General features: G+C 34.2%; 1 protein-coding gene across 1 annotated transcript in view; it reads left to right on the top strand.

Annotated features, from left to right (window-relative positions):
* Nucleotides 1-10069: 10069 nt before the first annotated feature.
* The window catches only part of LOC122495982 (cyclic nucleotide-binding domain-containing protein 1-like), a 157685-nt gene continuing 149944 nt past the window's right edge, over nt 10070-17810 (top strand). Inside the window, exon 1 of the mRNA XM_043602184.1 lies at nt 10070-10210. Coding sequence (XP_043458119.1) covers nt 10123-10210 — 88 coding nt within the window. The 5' untranslated portion in view covers nt 10070-10122. The remainder of the gene's footprint in view (nt 10211-17810) is intronic.

Consider the following 17810-nt stretch of genomic DNA (forward strand, 5'->3'; position numbering starts at 1 on the left):
GGAAGTGTAGATTGGAAGACTGGAGCAATAAAGAAAGAAGAATAATGTTCTTCCTTGAATCATTGGGGAAAAGCACAGCTCAGCACCTGTCCCCAGGCAACTTTTAATAGTACAGCGCATTGAAGTTCAAGTCTTTGAAATGTCAAACCTAAATGACAATGAGATTACATTAGAAAGAAAAAATCAAGGTGACTAGTAGCTCATTTGATTGTTGTGAATGTTATCTTCATAAAACTCACTTATGGTGTGGTAAACTGAGAACCGCAAGTTATTGGGTGAAGAAGGAAATAACAATCACTCCTTAAATAAATGAGGGAAGGGACACCAACTAGGAGGGAGAATTTAGCAAGGCAAAGAATTTGTGATTTGGGCTTCAATCGTGACTTTTCTGATTCATTATGACCTTTAGAAAGTTGAACTTAGATTGGATGAAGTAGTGAGTCCAATTCTGTCTGCTATACAAGTGAGAAGGAGAACCATTTGTTCAGGAAACAGAAAGTGCTCAGCCAGTTCACCCAAGAAGGAGGAAATGGTTCATGCTGTTCATAGGCTCTATGAATGTTGCCATGCCAGTACGTTACTCCTCTTTCTGCATAATCCCACAAGCTAGAAAGTAAGGCTGTGTAAGGAATGGGCAGGATTGGACAAGGAATCATGTTCCATGAACACTTGTTTGACCCTTCTAGATGCTTCTCTAGGCAGCTGAGAATATAGCCAACTTAATCTTTGAGGATATCAAAGTCATACTAAAGAAAGTGCAAGAAAGGAAGAAGGAGAAAGGGACATTATTATTATTTTTTTCCTTTTGGATAAGGGAGACTGGTTTACGTCCTCCTGTATTTAAGGTCGGCACTGTACTTTTAAATTTAAATGCATTTTGAGCACCTACAGAGCAAAATGTGAATTCAAGCTAATGTATCTGGAGAAAAGTCAAGAGAACAAATAGATTGTGCATCTAAGAAACTATGCCAGCCAGTATTCACAGCATGCAATAAAAATTGGGTAATGCACATCTTTGTTAAGAACACTTACTTGGTTAAAAAGGGTCTTCCTACTAACAAGAGGCATTAACATTTAAAATAGGTCAGGGAAAATGATTGTTGATGATGCTTTCCTTTGCTCCAGTGGAAGCTAAACCAACAGGCTAAGAGCCAGCTAGAGGTTGCATCCTGAGATACATTTCAATGGCTGGAAGACCTGGGAAATTATTTCTTATCACCAAGACTTTGTTTCCAGATCTGTAAAATGGGAATAGTATCAGTTTCTGCCACATCGACTTTCACAAAGATTGAATTAAATAGAAAATAATGCATGGAAATCACTTAACTTGGCAATTGGAATATAGTCCACAGATGTTATCATTCAATTCTGACTCTTGTGAGAATAGAAATTTGAACCAAAGTGCTATGAATTAGCTTGTATTCATAGTATATTGATGTATATTATTGAGGTAAATTTTGACCAAATAAACTCAAAGGGTTTTGTAATAAATGGAACATAAATGGGTTTGTTGCTTTCAGAGTGAGATTTGAAGAGACATTAAAATACTAGGGCACTCATAATCTAGTAAAGTGAATGTCTTAACATGCTACTCTGGTTAAAATTCTTGGTAATGTAAACATTTTGTACTCTTTATTTAGGAAAAATTGATCTTCAATAAGAAGATTCCATCTGTGAGTACCTATAAAGGGAAATAATTTTAAAGTAAGTAAGAGAAGATGTTTTTAAAGTTTAGTGGTATAATTTTATTTAAAAGTCATCATGGGAATTACTAATACCATTAAGTCTAACAAAGGTTTCTGATCTCAGTAGTTTTCCAGACTACATAGTTGTTACAAAGTTTAATTATTTCCTTGAACAGTTGATTTCATTTGAGATGTTTTTCATTTATAATCAATAGTTGATAACATCTTGATCATTTTAAACAGTCTTCCTTCAATATTAAAATGTTCTGCCTTTCCTGCTGAATATTTGTATTTCTTATAAAAAGGGCTGACATGAAGTCTTACTTTGATCCTGTCACTTAAGATTATTAAGAGTCATTTCAGACAGATAGTTCATGTGTATATTTTAAGAAAACATTTGTTATTATATCTGTCGAGAAATATCCTCAATTAAAAAAATCAAATTGCATCTGGATTCATCTTCATGGTGATTTCTGTATTAAAATGACATTCTTATTTGTAAGTGAGATCCCAAATTTTTATAAATATTTTCTGAAGGATATAGACAGAGAAAACAATTCCTAGGGTTCATGGATAAAGTACAGTTTAATCCTTTTGAGAAAGAGAGAGGAGCAGATATACCATGTCTTATCTTTTCCTGATCTGCTCATTATTTCACAACCTTCTAAGAATCCCTTTTCAGGTCCAGCCCCTCTGGTTCTTTTGCTATGGGTTAAAAGTAAGATCTACTCTGCCTTTTATGAACTTAAACTAATTACTTCCACGTACCTCACTTTTCTTATCTATAAAATAGGCCTCATAAATTGTGTCTACCTCTTGGGGTTGTGAGGGATAAATAGGTATAGAGTGTTCAAACTGATGCCTTGCAAAAAAAGTGTCCAGTAAATATTGGCTATGTTTTTATTATTATTTTTACCATTATCATCATCATCGTCATAATCATCACCACATTATTTCATCTCTATTTTGGTTAATGTAGTTGCATCTACTCAACATGAAATGCAGAATCCTCGAAATTCTGTAACTCATTCTTCCCTCTAGCCTCTGTTGCTCATCAGCCATTCTTTTTTTTCCTACCCTATTGTCCTGCCCTAGTTTAAACCTTCATCATTAGTCTCCTGAACAAATCCAACAGCCCCCCTTACCTGGTCCCCTTCCCTCATCTTGTCTTCTTCAATTTATGTTCCACTAGCTTCGGGATTCCAGCCCTGAAACAGACCTGATTAGGATTCTAAGCCACTGTGCCACTGTGTAGTTTTGGACAAATCACTCATCTTCACTATTCCCCAGTTTTTTTCTTGAAAATAACTACTTGCCTCTCTCATGTGGAAATGCTATAATGCTCAAATGGATGCAGAAAGCTTTGACTTTATAAAGGATCATGTGACATGAGTTATTATTAAGACATAAACTAGAAGAAGCCTATAGAAGAGATGTAAATAGGGGCACCTGGGTGGCTCAGTTGGTTGAACGTCCAACTTTGGCTCAGGTCATGATCTCGTGGTTTGTGAGTTCAAGGCCCGCATCAGGCTCTGTGCTGACAGCTTGGAGCCTGGAGCCTGCTTCGGATTCTGTCTCCCTCTCTCTGCCTCTTCTCGGCTCATACTCTGTCTGTCTACCTCTCTCTCAAAAATAAAATTTTAAAAAAAATTAAAAAAAGAAGAGATGTAAATAAATATTAGATGTGATTGGGTTTATCCTTACATTTTCAGCATGGTTATATATATATATATAAAACCATGTTGGGAAAGTGCATATCACTCATTACATGATTATTTTTGTGTGGCAGTATTTGCCAGAACTGGGGACACAAAACTAAGGAATTCTGCTCTATTTTTATTAGTATAAAGATGTCATGCTCAAATAGGCACTGAAATTTTAAGTAGTGAGTTCTACCTAAAATAACAGCACATTTATTAGTTGAGAAAGCTGATACTATTACTTTTGCAATCATGGCTGCTACTGACAACATCTAATCACATCTACCACTTATTGAGTACTTACATGTTTAAGGAAAGGTGTTAAGCATTTTAAAACATTATCTCCAGGAACCATGTGATTTCACTCATATATGGAATTTGAGAGGGCAAATAAGCAAAGGGAAAGAAAGAAGAAAGGAGAGAGCGAGAAGTGAACCATGAAACACACTCTTAGCTATATAGAACAAACTGATGGTTACCAGAGGGGAGGTAGGTGGGGCGATGGGTTAAATAGGTGATGGGGATTAAGGAGTGCACTTGTGATGAGCACTGGGTGATGTATGGAAGTGTTGAGTCACTATATTGTGTCCCCGAAACTAATGTTACACTGTATGTAAACCGGAATTTAAATTAAAACTTAAAAAAAAAACATTAGCTCATTTAATCCTTATAACAATCCTGTAAGATGGAGCTAAAGTAACATAAATATATACATATATGTATATATATAGAGAAAACTAGAAAATATAAGAGCTAACAGTTGCACAACTGTATTGTAAGTGCTGTGTTGGGTGATCTCTATTTTCTTCCCTTTGTCAAAATAACCTGATAGATACAATCATTTCGTTTTACAGGAAACTAAGGCATGTAAATAACTTTTCCCATATGGCAGGGCTATGTAATGACTGAGCTGGCTTCTAAAGCTGTGCCTACCTGATTCTTCACATGATAATACATATAAAAGCACAGTGTGATTGACCTTAATGGATTCATTTCTTTGAATTGGTTATTTATGAAACCCTTAACTAGGAGTGGCTAGTGTATTTTCTTTGTCCTGCGTATCCTTCTTCTTGTTTTCTAGTTTCTGAGTCAAACGCTGATCCACTTTGCCAGTACTTGGGAGCCATTTTCTATATGGTGGTTCAGATTTTTGCTTATTACCTGTCTAAGCTTTGATATTTATAAACTTACATGCCTGAGATAACGGGTTACAGAAGCACTGGAATTGTGACTAATTAACATTCATCCAGTAAAGCTGTCTGGATGTAGCATATGTTATACCTGTGAATCTTTAGACCAACGGGGGAATTGTTTTGGTAAATCTTTTGAGGTCTGCTGTTAAATTATGCAACTCTATCTTAATTTGACATATTTATTCTAATAAATGAAGTTACAAATATATTATACAATAATATAATATACAATTATATAATGAAACACTGAAGATAGGTCTTAGTTCATAAGTGCAGTGATTAGTGCAGTTCTGGAAAAACTATCTTAATGCTAGAGCAACAAGTTAAATAAATGCGTGCAGACATCTGTTGAGAAACTTGGTCCCTTTCTTTAGGTAGATAAATAAATCATTCAAATAGAAAATATTTTTTTGTGTGTGATTTGAATTCAATATGGATTTAAAGAATATGTATATCTGTGGCAAGTGCTGTGAATATTTGTACATGAATATACTATTGTTTAGGCTACATAGGATAAAGAGACTGATGTGAATCAAAAACAAAGATTTTTTTGATTATAGGTAGTATATTATTTACACATTATAGGTAGATACTCAAATGTTCATACACCAACATATCACTGTCAATTGGATCTGGAAATGGATTTATTTCTTTAATAATGTATTGATAAATTGGAAGTTAAGTTGTTTATAAATTATCTCATAATAAAACCATTAGGAAGTACATAAAATTATACTTCAGAGCAATTTAGAAAAAATTTTTAAGTCAGAGGATAATGACAGTATCTCTGCACTGAGTGTTCATTTCTATTAGCAACTTTGAGATACATGGAACTAAGCATTACAAATTACCATATAAGTTTCATTTCCATATATGCATTTATAAATAAAGAAATATTGTAATTTATTAATTTATTGCTTTATAAACTTCTATTTATATAAAATTGTGTATAAATTTGTATATTTTGGTTAATTTGGATACTATTCATGTGAATATATATAATACATATATAATTTACTTTGATTTGCAGTTATTATAGGCATGTGCACTTGTAATTTATGGGCTGTCCTTTCAAAGAACAGAGTGGCCAATGATATGATATGTAACACTTTATATAAATGGATTTTGAATCTAATCATTTTTAATTTATACGAATGTTTTGATAATTATATATATTTTCAATTTATTAAACTTTTTTTACTGAAGTATAGTTGACACACAACGTTTTAGTTTTAGTTTTAGGTGTATAACATAGTGATTCAATATCTCTATATGTTCATCATAAGTGTAGCTACTATCTGTCACCACACAATGCGATTATAATTGAGAATTATATTTTTACATACAAATATGTGAATTAAAACAATTTTTAAAATTTTAATTGAAACAATATTTTTGGATTTAATTTATTTGGAAATGTTCGTAGTGTATAGAAAATTTTCATGGTAAATTTGGTTATTATTACTGTTTTTTGTGATACAGAAGCAATACCTAAGGTATATATTGGACAATAAATCTGTAATATACTCCTCCTGACTATGTCGCAGGAGTGAGTGGAACCCATGTAAAAGGATTTCTTATTACATTAATAAAAAGTATTTAGGGACGCCTGGGTGGCTCAGTCGGTTAAGCATCAGACACTTGATTTCGGCTCAAGTCATGATCTTGTGGTTCATTGGATGGAGCCCTGCATTGGGCTCTGAGCTGTCAGCTTGGAATCCTCTCTCTCCCCCTCTGCCCTCCCTCTGTCTCCTCTCTCAAAATAAATATTAAAAAAACTATTCAAAGTATTTAAAAAGTATTTAATCCATGTGAATTTTTCAAGGTTTACCTCAGCAATATTAATATTATTATTACTAACAAAATTATAATTGAATGATTAATATATTTAGAAACTATGCTAGGATCTTTAGATTCATTTGTAATTTAATCTTCATGTTTGTATGATGCATTGTGATTATATATACAGTCTGTCTGTATGTATGTATTGTAATGTTTGTATTGATGTTAATATCAATATATATATGATTGCATTATATGTATAGATTAAGATATTGAAACTAAGGCAGATTAAGTGACTTGCCCAGAATAATTTTATAAATAAGTGTTTGAGAAGTGATTAGATTTATAGAGAATATGCAGGCATTGACAAGTTAATATATCTTTCTATCAACAAAAATCATGTGATTATGTGATTACGTTATTGTTCTTAGAATGAATCGGAAGTGGGTTCAGAATACCTTGGAAAGACTAATTGAAAACGTTTGGAGGAGAGGTGCCTGGGTGGCTCAGTCAGTTAAGTGTCTGACTGTAGGTTTCGGCTCAGGTCGTGATCTCACAGGTTTGTGAGTTGAGCCCTGTGTCAAGCTCTGTGCTGGCAGCCTGGAGCCTGCTTGAAATTATCTCTCTTTCCTTTTCCCTCTGCCCCTCCCCTGCTCACGCTTTCTCTGTCTCTCTTAAAATAAATAAATAAACTTAAAAAAAAGAAAAGGAAACATTTGGAGGAGCTGAATTTGTGATATGATGGATGCTTTCCTGACATATACCAGCAGATATTAGAAAATACACAAAACCATGAAAATTATAGAAACTCAGATAAAATTAAGTGAGCTTTTAAAATTGTTTTGCTGTTTTCTCTTGATGTTCTTACTTACTTGTATTGTCAATTTTTCATATTTTTAAAAGAATTTTCAAGCAAGATTGAGTTTGATGTGAAATTACTATGATATGTAGGTTTCATTATATGTGTTTTCTATATAGGAAATATAGAAAAGAAAAAAGAAAAGGTGAAAATTTAGAAAAGAAGGGGAAAAAAACCTAGGAAATAAATAAAAATAAGAACTGATAAAATTGGAATCAGAGAGGAAATTGATCATTATGAAACTTTGGGACTTCGAAAACTTCTTTGATTCATTTGATCAAAACAATTTGTCAAAGGGAAAAAATCATCTAATAGAGACCCATCTGTTCAAAATACATGAAAAATGCAAAAGTAATTTGTAATTAACTTTTATAACCGATCCTTGGTTCTTTGAGTTTTAACTGTGAGGATGAGAAGAGAATAGATCTAGGAGTCTGTCAAATGAAGGCTGTAGGGATTACAAAGGTGGTATGGTAGGGATGTCAAGGTACAATTCTGTGATAGGACCTATGCAGGTAAAGGTATCTGACTAGTATATAAGAAATAAAAATGAAAAGCAATGGTAAGACTCAACAGATTTGAGTCTACATTGAGTCCAGAGTTTATAAAACTGGGGACAGGAAAATATATTAAATTGAAAAGTTGTGAAGTTTATTACACAGATACTATTGATTGATTGATTTAGTGCAGATACAATTTAATAGGAACTGTTGCAACATAAATGTGTTACTTTTATAGTCCAACTAAAGTTTTCAATTCTAGTTATTAATGTTTTCTAGATGAAATTGATCAATAAATTGTTACTGTTCTAGTGGTCAGGCTCAGGCATCAGTCACAGTCCTTTGAGTATTATTTATTACAGGTATGACACTAGGAAATTTTTTTAAATTTATTTTTAAAAATTTACATTCAAGTTAGTTATCATATATTCAACAGTGATTTCAGGAGTAGATTCCTTAATGCCCATTTAGCCCACCCCCCACTCCCACACCCCTCCAGTAACCCTCTGTTCTCCATATTTAAGAGTCTCTTCTGTTTTGTCCCCCTCCCTGTTTTTATATTATTTTTGCTTCCCTTGTCTTATGTTCATCTGTTTTGTATCTTAAAGTTCTCCTATGAGTGAAGTCATATGACATTTGTCTTTCTCTGACTAATTTCTCTTAGCATAATACCCTCTAGTTCAATCCACGTAGTTGCAAATGGCAAGATTTCATTCTGATTGTCGAGTAATACTCTATTGTATATATAGACCACATCTTCTTTATCCATTCATCAATCGATGGACATTTGTGCTCTTTCCTTACTTGGGCTATTGTTGATAGTGCTGCTATAAACATTGGCATGTGCCCCTTTGAAACAGCATACCTGTATCCCTTGGATAAATACCTAGTAGTGCAATTGCTGGGTCATAGTTCTATTTTTAATTTTTGAGGAACCTCCATACCGTTTTCCAGAGTGGCTGCACCAGTTTGCATTCCCACCAGCAGTGCAAAAGAGATCCTCTTTCTCCGCATCCTTGCCAACATCTGTTGTTGTCTGAGTTGTTAATGTTAGCCATTCTGACAGGTGTGAGGTGGTATCTCACTGTGGTTTTGATTTGTATTTCCCTGATGATGAGTGATGTTGAGCATTTTTTCATGTGTTGGTTGGCCATCTGGATGTCTTCTTTGGAGAAGTGTCTATTCATGTCTTTTGCCCATTTCTTCACTGGATTATTTGCTTTTTGGGTGTTGAGTTTGATAAATTCTTTGTAGATTTTTGGGTACTAACCCTTTATGTGATATGTCATTTGCAAATATCTTCTCCCATTCTGTTGGTTGCCTTTTAGTTTTGCTGATTGTTTCCTTCGCTGTGCAGAAACTTTTATTTTGATGAGGTCACAATAGTTCATTTTTGCTTTTGTTTCTCTTGCCTCTGGAGACGTGTTGAGTAAGAAATTGCTGTGGCCAAGTCAAAGAGGTTTTATCCTGCTTTCTCCTTGGGAATTTTTATGGCTTCCTGTCTTACATTTAGGTTGTTCATCCATTTTGAGTTTATCTTTGTGTATGGTGTAAGAACGTGGTCCAGGTTTATTCTGCATGTCGCTGTCCAGTTTTCCCAGCACCACTTGCTGAAGAGACTTCCTTTATTCCATTGGATATTCTTTCCTGCTTTGTCAAAGATTAGTTGGCCATATGTTTGTGGGTCCATTTCTGGGTTTTCTATTCTGCTCCATTGATCTGAGTGTCTCTTTTTGTGCCAACCAGGAAAATATTTTTAAAGGCTTGAGAGATAACACAGATCAAAAGATACATTAATTAAGACTCTAAACCCTAGTCTTTGTAATGAGCCCTCATTATTTTGAAGCAACAGAAAATAACCAAAACATATGTCACACTACAGTAGAATATGGTTGCATATAAGCAGGGGTAAGTTTATTGGTGTATAATTAGAAGAGATATTTTACCCTGTGTATGTAGCCATGGAGATCAGTATAAATAGCCTGTTGCTGGTACTACAAATAAGGTATCTAATACCCAATGTAAACATTTAGGAGGTAGAAAAAAGGTTTCTGGACTATGGGTGACTAATGAAATGAATTATTTCACCTAATCTGGACTCATGTGCTGTTGATTTTCCTGTATCTGCCTTGTAGAATTTCCTTTTTCATTCTTACTACTCTTTATAGATAACAAAACCCCCTTCATAAATTACACTGGACTAGGATTAGGATATAGTTCTTTCTGGTCTATATTTAACTCTTGGAAATGGTGTGCACTGTATAAGAACTGTGAACATGAAGATTCCATAGTACTCAGCCTATCAAAGAGTACCTTGAGGATTCTGCTTTATGATGCTTCAAGGCAAAGAAGGATCATTTGCCTCTCCAGTAGCCTCTGACCAGCTGCCTTGGAGCCATCAGGATGCCTCTTCCTTCTCTCCCAGCAGCTATTTTGTCTCATATGATAGCTATAAACAATGTACCGCCTCCTCCACTTCGCAGTTTACCAAGTGAGTAAGGAATACATCAACAGTTGGTCATAGTTTTCAGTGCTACTTAACCCCATGTATAAGAAATGGGGCACTTCTGGGGTGCCTGGGTGGCGCAGTTGGTTAAGTGCCTGACTCGATTTCTGATCTCACGGTTCCAGCCCTGCATCAGACCCTGTGCTGATAGTGCAGAGCCTGTTTGGGATTATCTCTCTGTCTCTCAAAATTAATAGAATGAACTTAAAAAAAAAAAAAAGAAATGGGGCACTTTGTCCCCCTGAAGTCATTTCAATCCTCTAGATTTCAAGTATATTATTCGTAAGGTTAGGATCTTTATGAACTTTCAGAACTTCAGGTAAGAAATACTTTTAAAGAAAAAAGAAAATAAAGGCATGGAAAGATCACATGGCTCACCAGTGATCAAACCCCTTGTTTCTGGCAGGTCTTCTTGTGCTTACCCAGAGTCAGTCTTACAGCCCTGCCCTTTGTGAGCTACTTAATACTTAGTTTTCACTAGGAGAATTCTGATTAAAATTTTCAAGGAAAGAAAAGAGATAATTTCCATTATTCTTCCTCTGAAATGTATTCCTATTTAATTTTGTTTTTATTTTGTAGTGTTTGATTTATATGATAGGAATTATAAAGTAGAGTTAAATATTTTGAAGTTTATACGATTGACAGCATTTTCTTATTTTATATAGTCAGTCTACACCCAGAACGTTTTCTCAAGGCTTCTTGTCATAGCTATAAAATTCATATATCTATATTTGATTATCAATATACTGACTAATAATATAGAACAGTCCTAGTGATAGTCGAGATTAAAAAAAATCTTCTAGATAACAAAGATAATAATCTTGGTATTTTTCAACTTCAATAAAGCATTTGTTTTGTTTTTTTAATATTCATTGGGTAAGTTTGCTGTATGATTTGAAAAAGTTAACCTGTCTATCTTTTATCTTCCTGTGATAGTTAACTTTTTCACATCAGTTTTTTAAAATTAATAATTATAGTCTTTAGGGGAAAAGATGGCAGCAGTTGACAACCTTTTGAAGAGGTATATTTATGTCTTGAATAGTGTTAGACAAAGTCTTTATGTTAAATCAAACTAATTCCTAAATATGTTACTTTTATATGTTTTTATTATTGTGAAAAAAGTCTTGAATGTAGTCAATGTTTTGAATTTCTATGTGAATTATAGTCACATGTTAACTTTATATATTCACATATTATATATATAATATAATATATATATACTATATATATAATATATATAGACTATAACTATACATATTCACATATTAACATTATATTCACATATATTAACTAAATATTGAATGTAATTTTGCAAAATCCACAGCTTCTACTTGACAGGTTTTATTTATACAAAAGAAAAAAAAATCACCCTAAGACAATTTCTTTAGCAGCCTAGGAAGCACAGTAGCTGCTAAACAATCAAATTAATTTAGAATCAATGGGATGAGATATGTGCTACCCTCTGTAGTGTCTCCCAAGGACATTTAACTTGTGTGAAGTGATAAAAAGATGAAAAATCAGTAGCAATTTGATCTCAGAACTGAATAGAGCATAATGGAAAGCTGTGGAGCACAGTTTTCCCTTCAGAGGTTCCTAGTTGATGTTCTATGTCTATGACTTCTCTTTGGAGATGTGTCCTGCTTGCTTAGTAACTCGGTCTTTGTGCTAACTCTAGCAAATAGACAACTTCCCTTAGCAAACTCTGTCTCTGCTGAAACAATGATCTCATGAAAGCACATGTGAATATGCTTTCAATTGATAATTTGACTAAATCTGAGTTATAAAGAAGATATAAATGGGAATGATTCAAACTGCAATAAGCATAAATAGGAAGGTTCAGTTAAGGACCTTAAAAAAATCCAGCTAAAATTGTCTCCATTTGCAGATGACATGATTTTATATATAGAAAACCCAAGACTCAACCAAAAAAACTGTTAGAACTAATCAAGGAACTCAGTAAAGTTGCAGGATGCAAAATTAACATACAAAAATCAGTGTTTCTATACACTAACAATGAATTTTCTGAAAATGAAATAAAGAAATCAATCCCTCTTAAATAGTATCAAAAACAATAAAATACTTAGGAATAAATTTAACCAAGGGGGTGAAAGATTTCTAGTCTGACAGTTATTGGGATATTAGTGAAAGAAATCAAAGAAGACATAAATAAATGGAAAGTTATCTTGTGTTCATGGTTGGAAGAGTTGATATTATTAAAATGTCAATACTACCAAAATTTGTATGGATTTGATGCAACCCGTACCACAATTCCAGGGGCATTTCTTACAGAAAAAGAAAAAAACACTCCTAAAAATAGAAACACAAAAGACTCCAAATATCCAAAAATACTGTGAGAAAGAAGAACAAAGCAGGATACTACAATGCTATACTCATTCAGGCAGTACTGTATAGTACTGGTACAAAAACAAATAGTCATTGGAACAGAATTGAAAGTCCAGAAGTAAACCTAATACAGTCAACTAGTATTTGACAAGGGAACCAAGAACACTCAATTAAGAAAAGACAGTCTCCTCAATAAATCATGCTGAGAAAACTGTATATTCAAAAATAAAACAATGAAACTTGACCCTTATCTTACAATATTCACAAATATTAACTCAAAATGGATTAGAGACTGAAATATAAGACCTGAAGCTATGAAGCTCCTATAAAAAAAACGTAGAAAAATTCTTTGACATAGGTTTTGGAATGCGTTTTTAGATATGACACCTAAAGCACAGGCAACAACAACAACAAAAAAGTGGGACTGTATCAAACTAAAAAAGTTCTACACTGCAGAAGAAAGCACCATCAAAGTGAAAAGACAACCTACACAATGGTAAAAAACATTTGCAAACTATGTATCTGATAAGGGGTTAATATTTAAAGTATATAAATAACTCATACAGCTCAGTAGCAAAAAAATAATAATAATTGAATTATAAAATAGGCAAAGGACCTAAATAGACATTTCTCCATGGAAAGTATACAAAAGGCCAACAGGTATGTGAAAAGATGCTTATAATCACTAGTCAATAGGGAAATGCAAATTAAAACCTCAATATCACCTCATGCCTTTTAGAATGGTCATTATCAAAAAAGATAAGAGATAACAAATGCTGGTGTGGATTTGGAGAAAAGGGAACCTCTGTGCACTGTTGATAGGATTGTAAATTAGTACAGCTACTACAGAAAACAGTATGGTGAATACAACTACCATATGATCCAGCAATTCCACTTCTGGAAATATATCCGAAGGTAATTAAAATGTTAAAGAGTTGTCTGCACCCTATTTTCATAGAAACATTATTTACAATAGGCAAGACATGGAAACAACCTAAGTGTTCATTGATGCCTGAATGGATAAAGAAGTTGTGGTATATATACAAGTGAATATTATTCATCCATAAAAAACAAGAGAAGCCCACCCTTTGCAACAATATGGATGAAGACATTATGTGAAATAAGCCACATACAAAGACAAATACTGTATGATCTCATTACATGTAGAATCTCAAAAAAAAAAAAAACTTCATAGAGATCAGATTTATGGTTACCAGAGGGTCGGGTGGTGGGCGGGGGGGGGGGGGGAAGGAAGGATAAATTGGGGGAAGGTGGTCAAAAGGTACAAACTTCCAGTTACAAGATAAATAAGCACTAGGGATGTGATGTACAACCTGATGGCTATAGTTAACACTGCTATATGCTGTATAGAGAAGTTAAGAGAGTAGATCATAAGAGTTCTCATCACAAGGATAATTTTTTATCCATTTCCTTTTTATATCTGTATGAGATGATGGATGTTAATTAAACCTATTATAATCATTTCACAGTATATGTAAATCAAACAATTATGCTATATACCTTAAACTTATACACTGATATATGTTAAATATTTCTTAATAAAACTAGAAAAAAAAATCCAGCTGTTAGTTAGGTTACATTTAGTGAGTCATGTTTACCTTATATGTAAATTTTATATGTGAGTAGTATTTGAAGGCTTTTTATAGGCAGTGGGTAAGCACTTTGCATGTTATGTTATCTCATTTATTTCTCACAAGATCCTTATGAGGTCTGTAGAAGGCAGAATAATGGCCCCAATGATGTGCATATCCTGATCCCTGGAATCTGTGAATTAACTGTGCTGCATGGCAAGAGGAATTAAGGTTGCAGATGGAATTAAGGCTGCTAATCAGCTGACCTTGCAATGGGAGAAGATTCTGGATTTTGCATTGAGCCCACTGTAATCAAAAGGGTCCTTGTAAGTGAAAGAGGGAGCTGTGTGACTCAGAGTCAGTGAGATTCAGAGTGAGAAAGGCTCAATTACCCATTGTTGGCTTTGAAGATGGAAAGGGAACGTGAACCACGGAATTTGGGCAGCCTCTAGAAGCTGGACAAGCAAAGCAACGGAGTCTCCCTTAGAGCTGCCAAAAGGAATGCAGCCCTGCTGACAACTTGATTTTAACATAGGTCTCTTTCAGGCTTCTGACTTCTAAAGCTGTAAGATCATAAATTTGTGATTTAAGTTGACATGTTTGTGGTAATTTGTTTCAGCAACAATAGAAAACTAATACATGGTCCACTTTACAGTGAAGGATAGTGAGGCTTGGGTTTCATACCAAGGTTCACACAGTTGGCAAGTGGTAGAGAATCTTCATAGTATCATTCGTGCAGTGAATTTTCTCAAAACAACAACAAAGTCAGTAGCAGTACCGTTTCCTCCTACCCACCACCCTGAAATGCCATCTACATTTTACCAGTTGAATGATGTATTTGCATTGTTGCATTTTGCCATTTTGACTACTTAGAGGCACTCTTAATTTAAGGGAGAGAATATGCCATGCATCTTTAAACAACCCTCCAGTGCTGTCTCCTTAACTGAAATCCAGGCTCAGAGGCACTCCAAGTAGTTAAGCTTCTTAAATCACTTACACATTTTTTTCTTTGAAACTTTCCAGTTTTCTCCTTCTATAGTCTTGTTGACTTGTGTCTCAGGATTCTTCACAGCTTGCTAACCCTTGGAAAGAGATGATTGTTCTCAAAAGCAAAAAACATCTTGCCACTTCTTATTCTGGATGAGAATTGTTTTAAAAACTTACAGTTAACAAAATCTATAGTAGTTTTACCACCTGGGTGAAATAGCATCTGGGTCTAGGTAAACACATACCCTGTTATTATTAGAAGTTGATATCCTGAAGAGACAAAGGGAAGAAATATGTCTTAAATTTGTTTTTAATAGAAGTCAGGGAGCTGTCCTTTAGCATTTGTTTGGAGGAAGCCCCTTTTACACTTACCATTAGAGTATGGTCTAGTTACCTATCTTTGTTTGGGTTAATAGCTTTGCTTCTATTTTCTTCATGCTTATTAGGCTTATTCTGGGAAAGGACAAGTTCAAAAATGCTTTTTCATTTTAACTACTGGTTTATATGGGAGAAAGAATTTCAGTGCTTTAACAAAAGTTTTTTTTTTTTTCATTGTTTTTGTTCCAGTAACAAAAGTATTTCAGGTTCACAAGATATTTATAAGTACATCTTGCTTGTTTCAACATAGGAGGATGTAGAAGGAAAAAAATGGCACTCAAGAGAAGACTAGAGACACTTCAAGGAATTTAGAAACAAGATAGTACTCCTAAGTGAATATTTTCCTTGCTTTTTTTTTCCATTTTACGATGTACATTTACAGAAAACCTGAAAAAACCATGTCATCATTCCTAACATTTCAAGGGCATTTCCTGTAATTTGAGAGATTCTTAGTTTTATAGTGGCTAAACTAAAGATGAAAGGAGTTTCAAGACATATATTTATCTGGAAAAGTGACTATTGCTCCATTTTAAAGTTTTAAAGCATTCAAATCCTAGGAGTGCAGTAAGAAAAAGGGTGGCCTGTCAGTGGAGAAGATAGAGAAGCAGACTGTGTAGTGTAATGTATACAAGAAGACAAGGTTGAAAAACAGAGCTAAATGATGAGAATGGATATTCCAAGAAGGAATAAAAGGTGGGAAAGATGGTTGAATGTTTATATATGTCTCTGTGTGTGTATAATCCATAATAGTCCCTGTGGAAAATGCTACTTGGTAATTTAGGAAAAGAAGTATTAGAAAATTATTTACTCAACTTTATTTTTCAGTGTAGAAGTTGCTTTTTTTTTAATCCCAAAGGAGAAAAGATGTATGTCTTTTTGAAAAAACAAGCATTTATTATTATTTTTTCTTACCGCTGTTACAACAATGTCTATGTACTTGTACTTTTTGTCAGAAAATCTTGAGTGACCTTTAGAAATTAAGCAATGGCAACCTAAACTTGAGCTCAAATCATGACTGGGGGTTCAGGCAGGAGACCGTGAAGTAAACTGCAATGCATTGCAAATCAGATCTCTGCTAGCTGGCACACTATATTGTCCCTCACATCTCAGGCTACTGCTTTGTTCTAGGCAGTCTATCTCAGAAATACCTCCTGCATTAGTCCTCTTTTACCCTCCGCCACCTAGATTGGTCCTCTGTCACTTTTCACTGAACTGATCTCTGGAGTTCCTTCTGACATATAGTATGGACCAGATTCCTTTTTAAAAATATGATGTTTTGAAAAGGAATCTGATCATGTTAACTCTCCACACAAAAGCTGTCAGAGTTGTACTTTCTTCCAAAACTTAGATTACAATCCATTTTCTTCAGTCTCTGGCATTTAAAAATTTCACGCTTTGGCTAAAATCTGTCTCTCATGTTCTAGACTTAACATTTCCATTGATATAACTCCCCATTACAGCTAAAATGCTTTGATTGACATTCTTAAAACCTATCTGCAATACTGTTCAGGGGGACAGGAGGAGTTCCTAGGTTCAGTGAAGCATTCAGATGACCATATTTGGCATATGTGCTCCAAAGGGTAGGAGAGAACTGTAATCTTCCAGAAGGGCAGTGTCAGATGTTCCCCTTCTGTGCCAGTGGTTTTCACAGCTGCCTAAGCAGCAGCACAATCCTCTTTACCCCCAGCATAGTTCAGGTTCAAGGTAATGAGAATCACATAGGGCAGGTGTGGAATTGTCCTGGCTTAAAAGTGTCATACCCTGCAGAAACCAAAATCTCTTATAAAAAATCCCATAGACACTGTTGCTAAGTTTTCTGCAAGGAACTTCTCAGTCACAAGAGTCATTGTAGTTTCCATATCTTGGCCATTACAAATAATACTGCAGTAAACATAGGAGTTCCTATATCTTGTTGAATTCATGTTTTTGTTTTTTTGAATAAATACCCATAGTGCAATTACTGTATCTATGCTATTTCTATTTTTAATTTTTTGAGGAATCTCCAAACTGTGTCACCTGTATGTCAATAAAAAATTTATAATGATAAAAAAAGAGTCACTTTGGTCAGGAAAGTCCATTTCAGTGGCTCTCCATTAGGTATTTGTATATCATCTATACTTTCTCTTGGTTCATATGCAACTCCTCAGTCAGGGATCATTGTTATCATGAACAATGTTACCTAGCAATCTAGTTAACACTCTACCTTTATATGGTCTCTGTAGAATAGAGCTGGAGAGTTCCTATGCTGGGAGAAAATTATTCCTTGAGTTATAACATCATGCTCC

Source organism: Prionailurus bengalensis, chromosome F2 (genome assembly GCF_016509475.1).
Source record: "Prionailurus bengalensis isolate Pbe53 chromosome F2, Fcat_Pben_1.1_paternal_pri, whole genome shotgun sequence".
Lineage (NCBI taxonomy): Eukaryota > Metazoa > Chordata > Mammalia > Carnivora > Felidae > Prionailurus > Prionailurus bengalensis.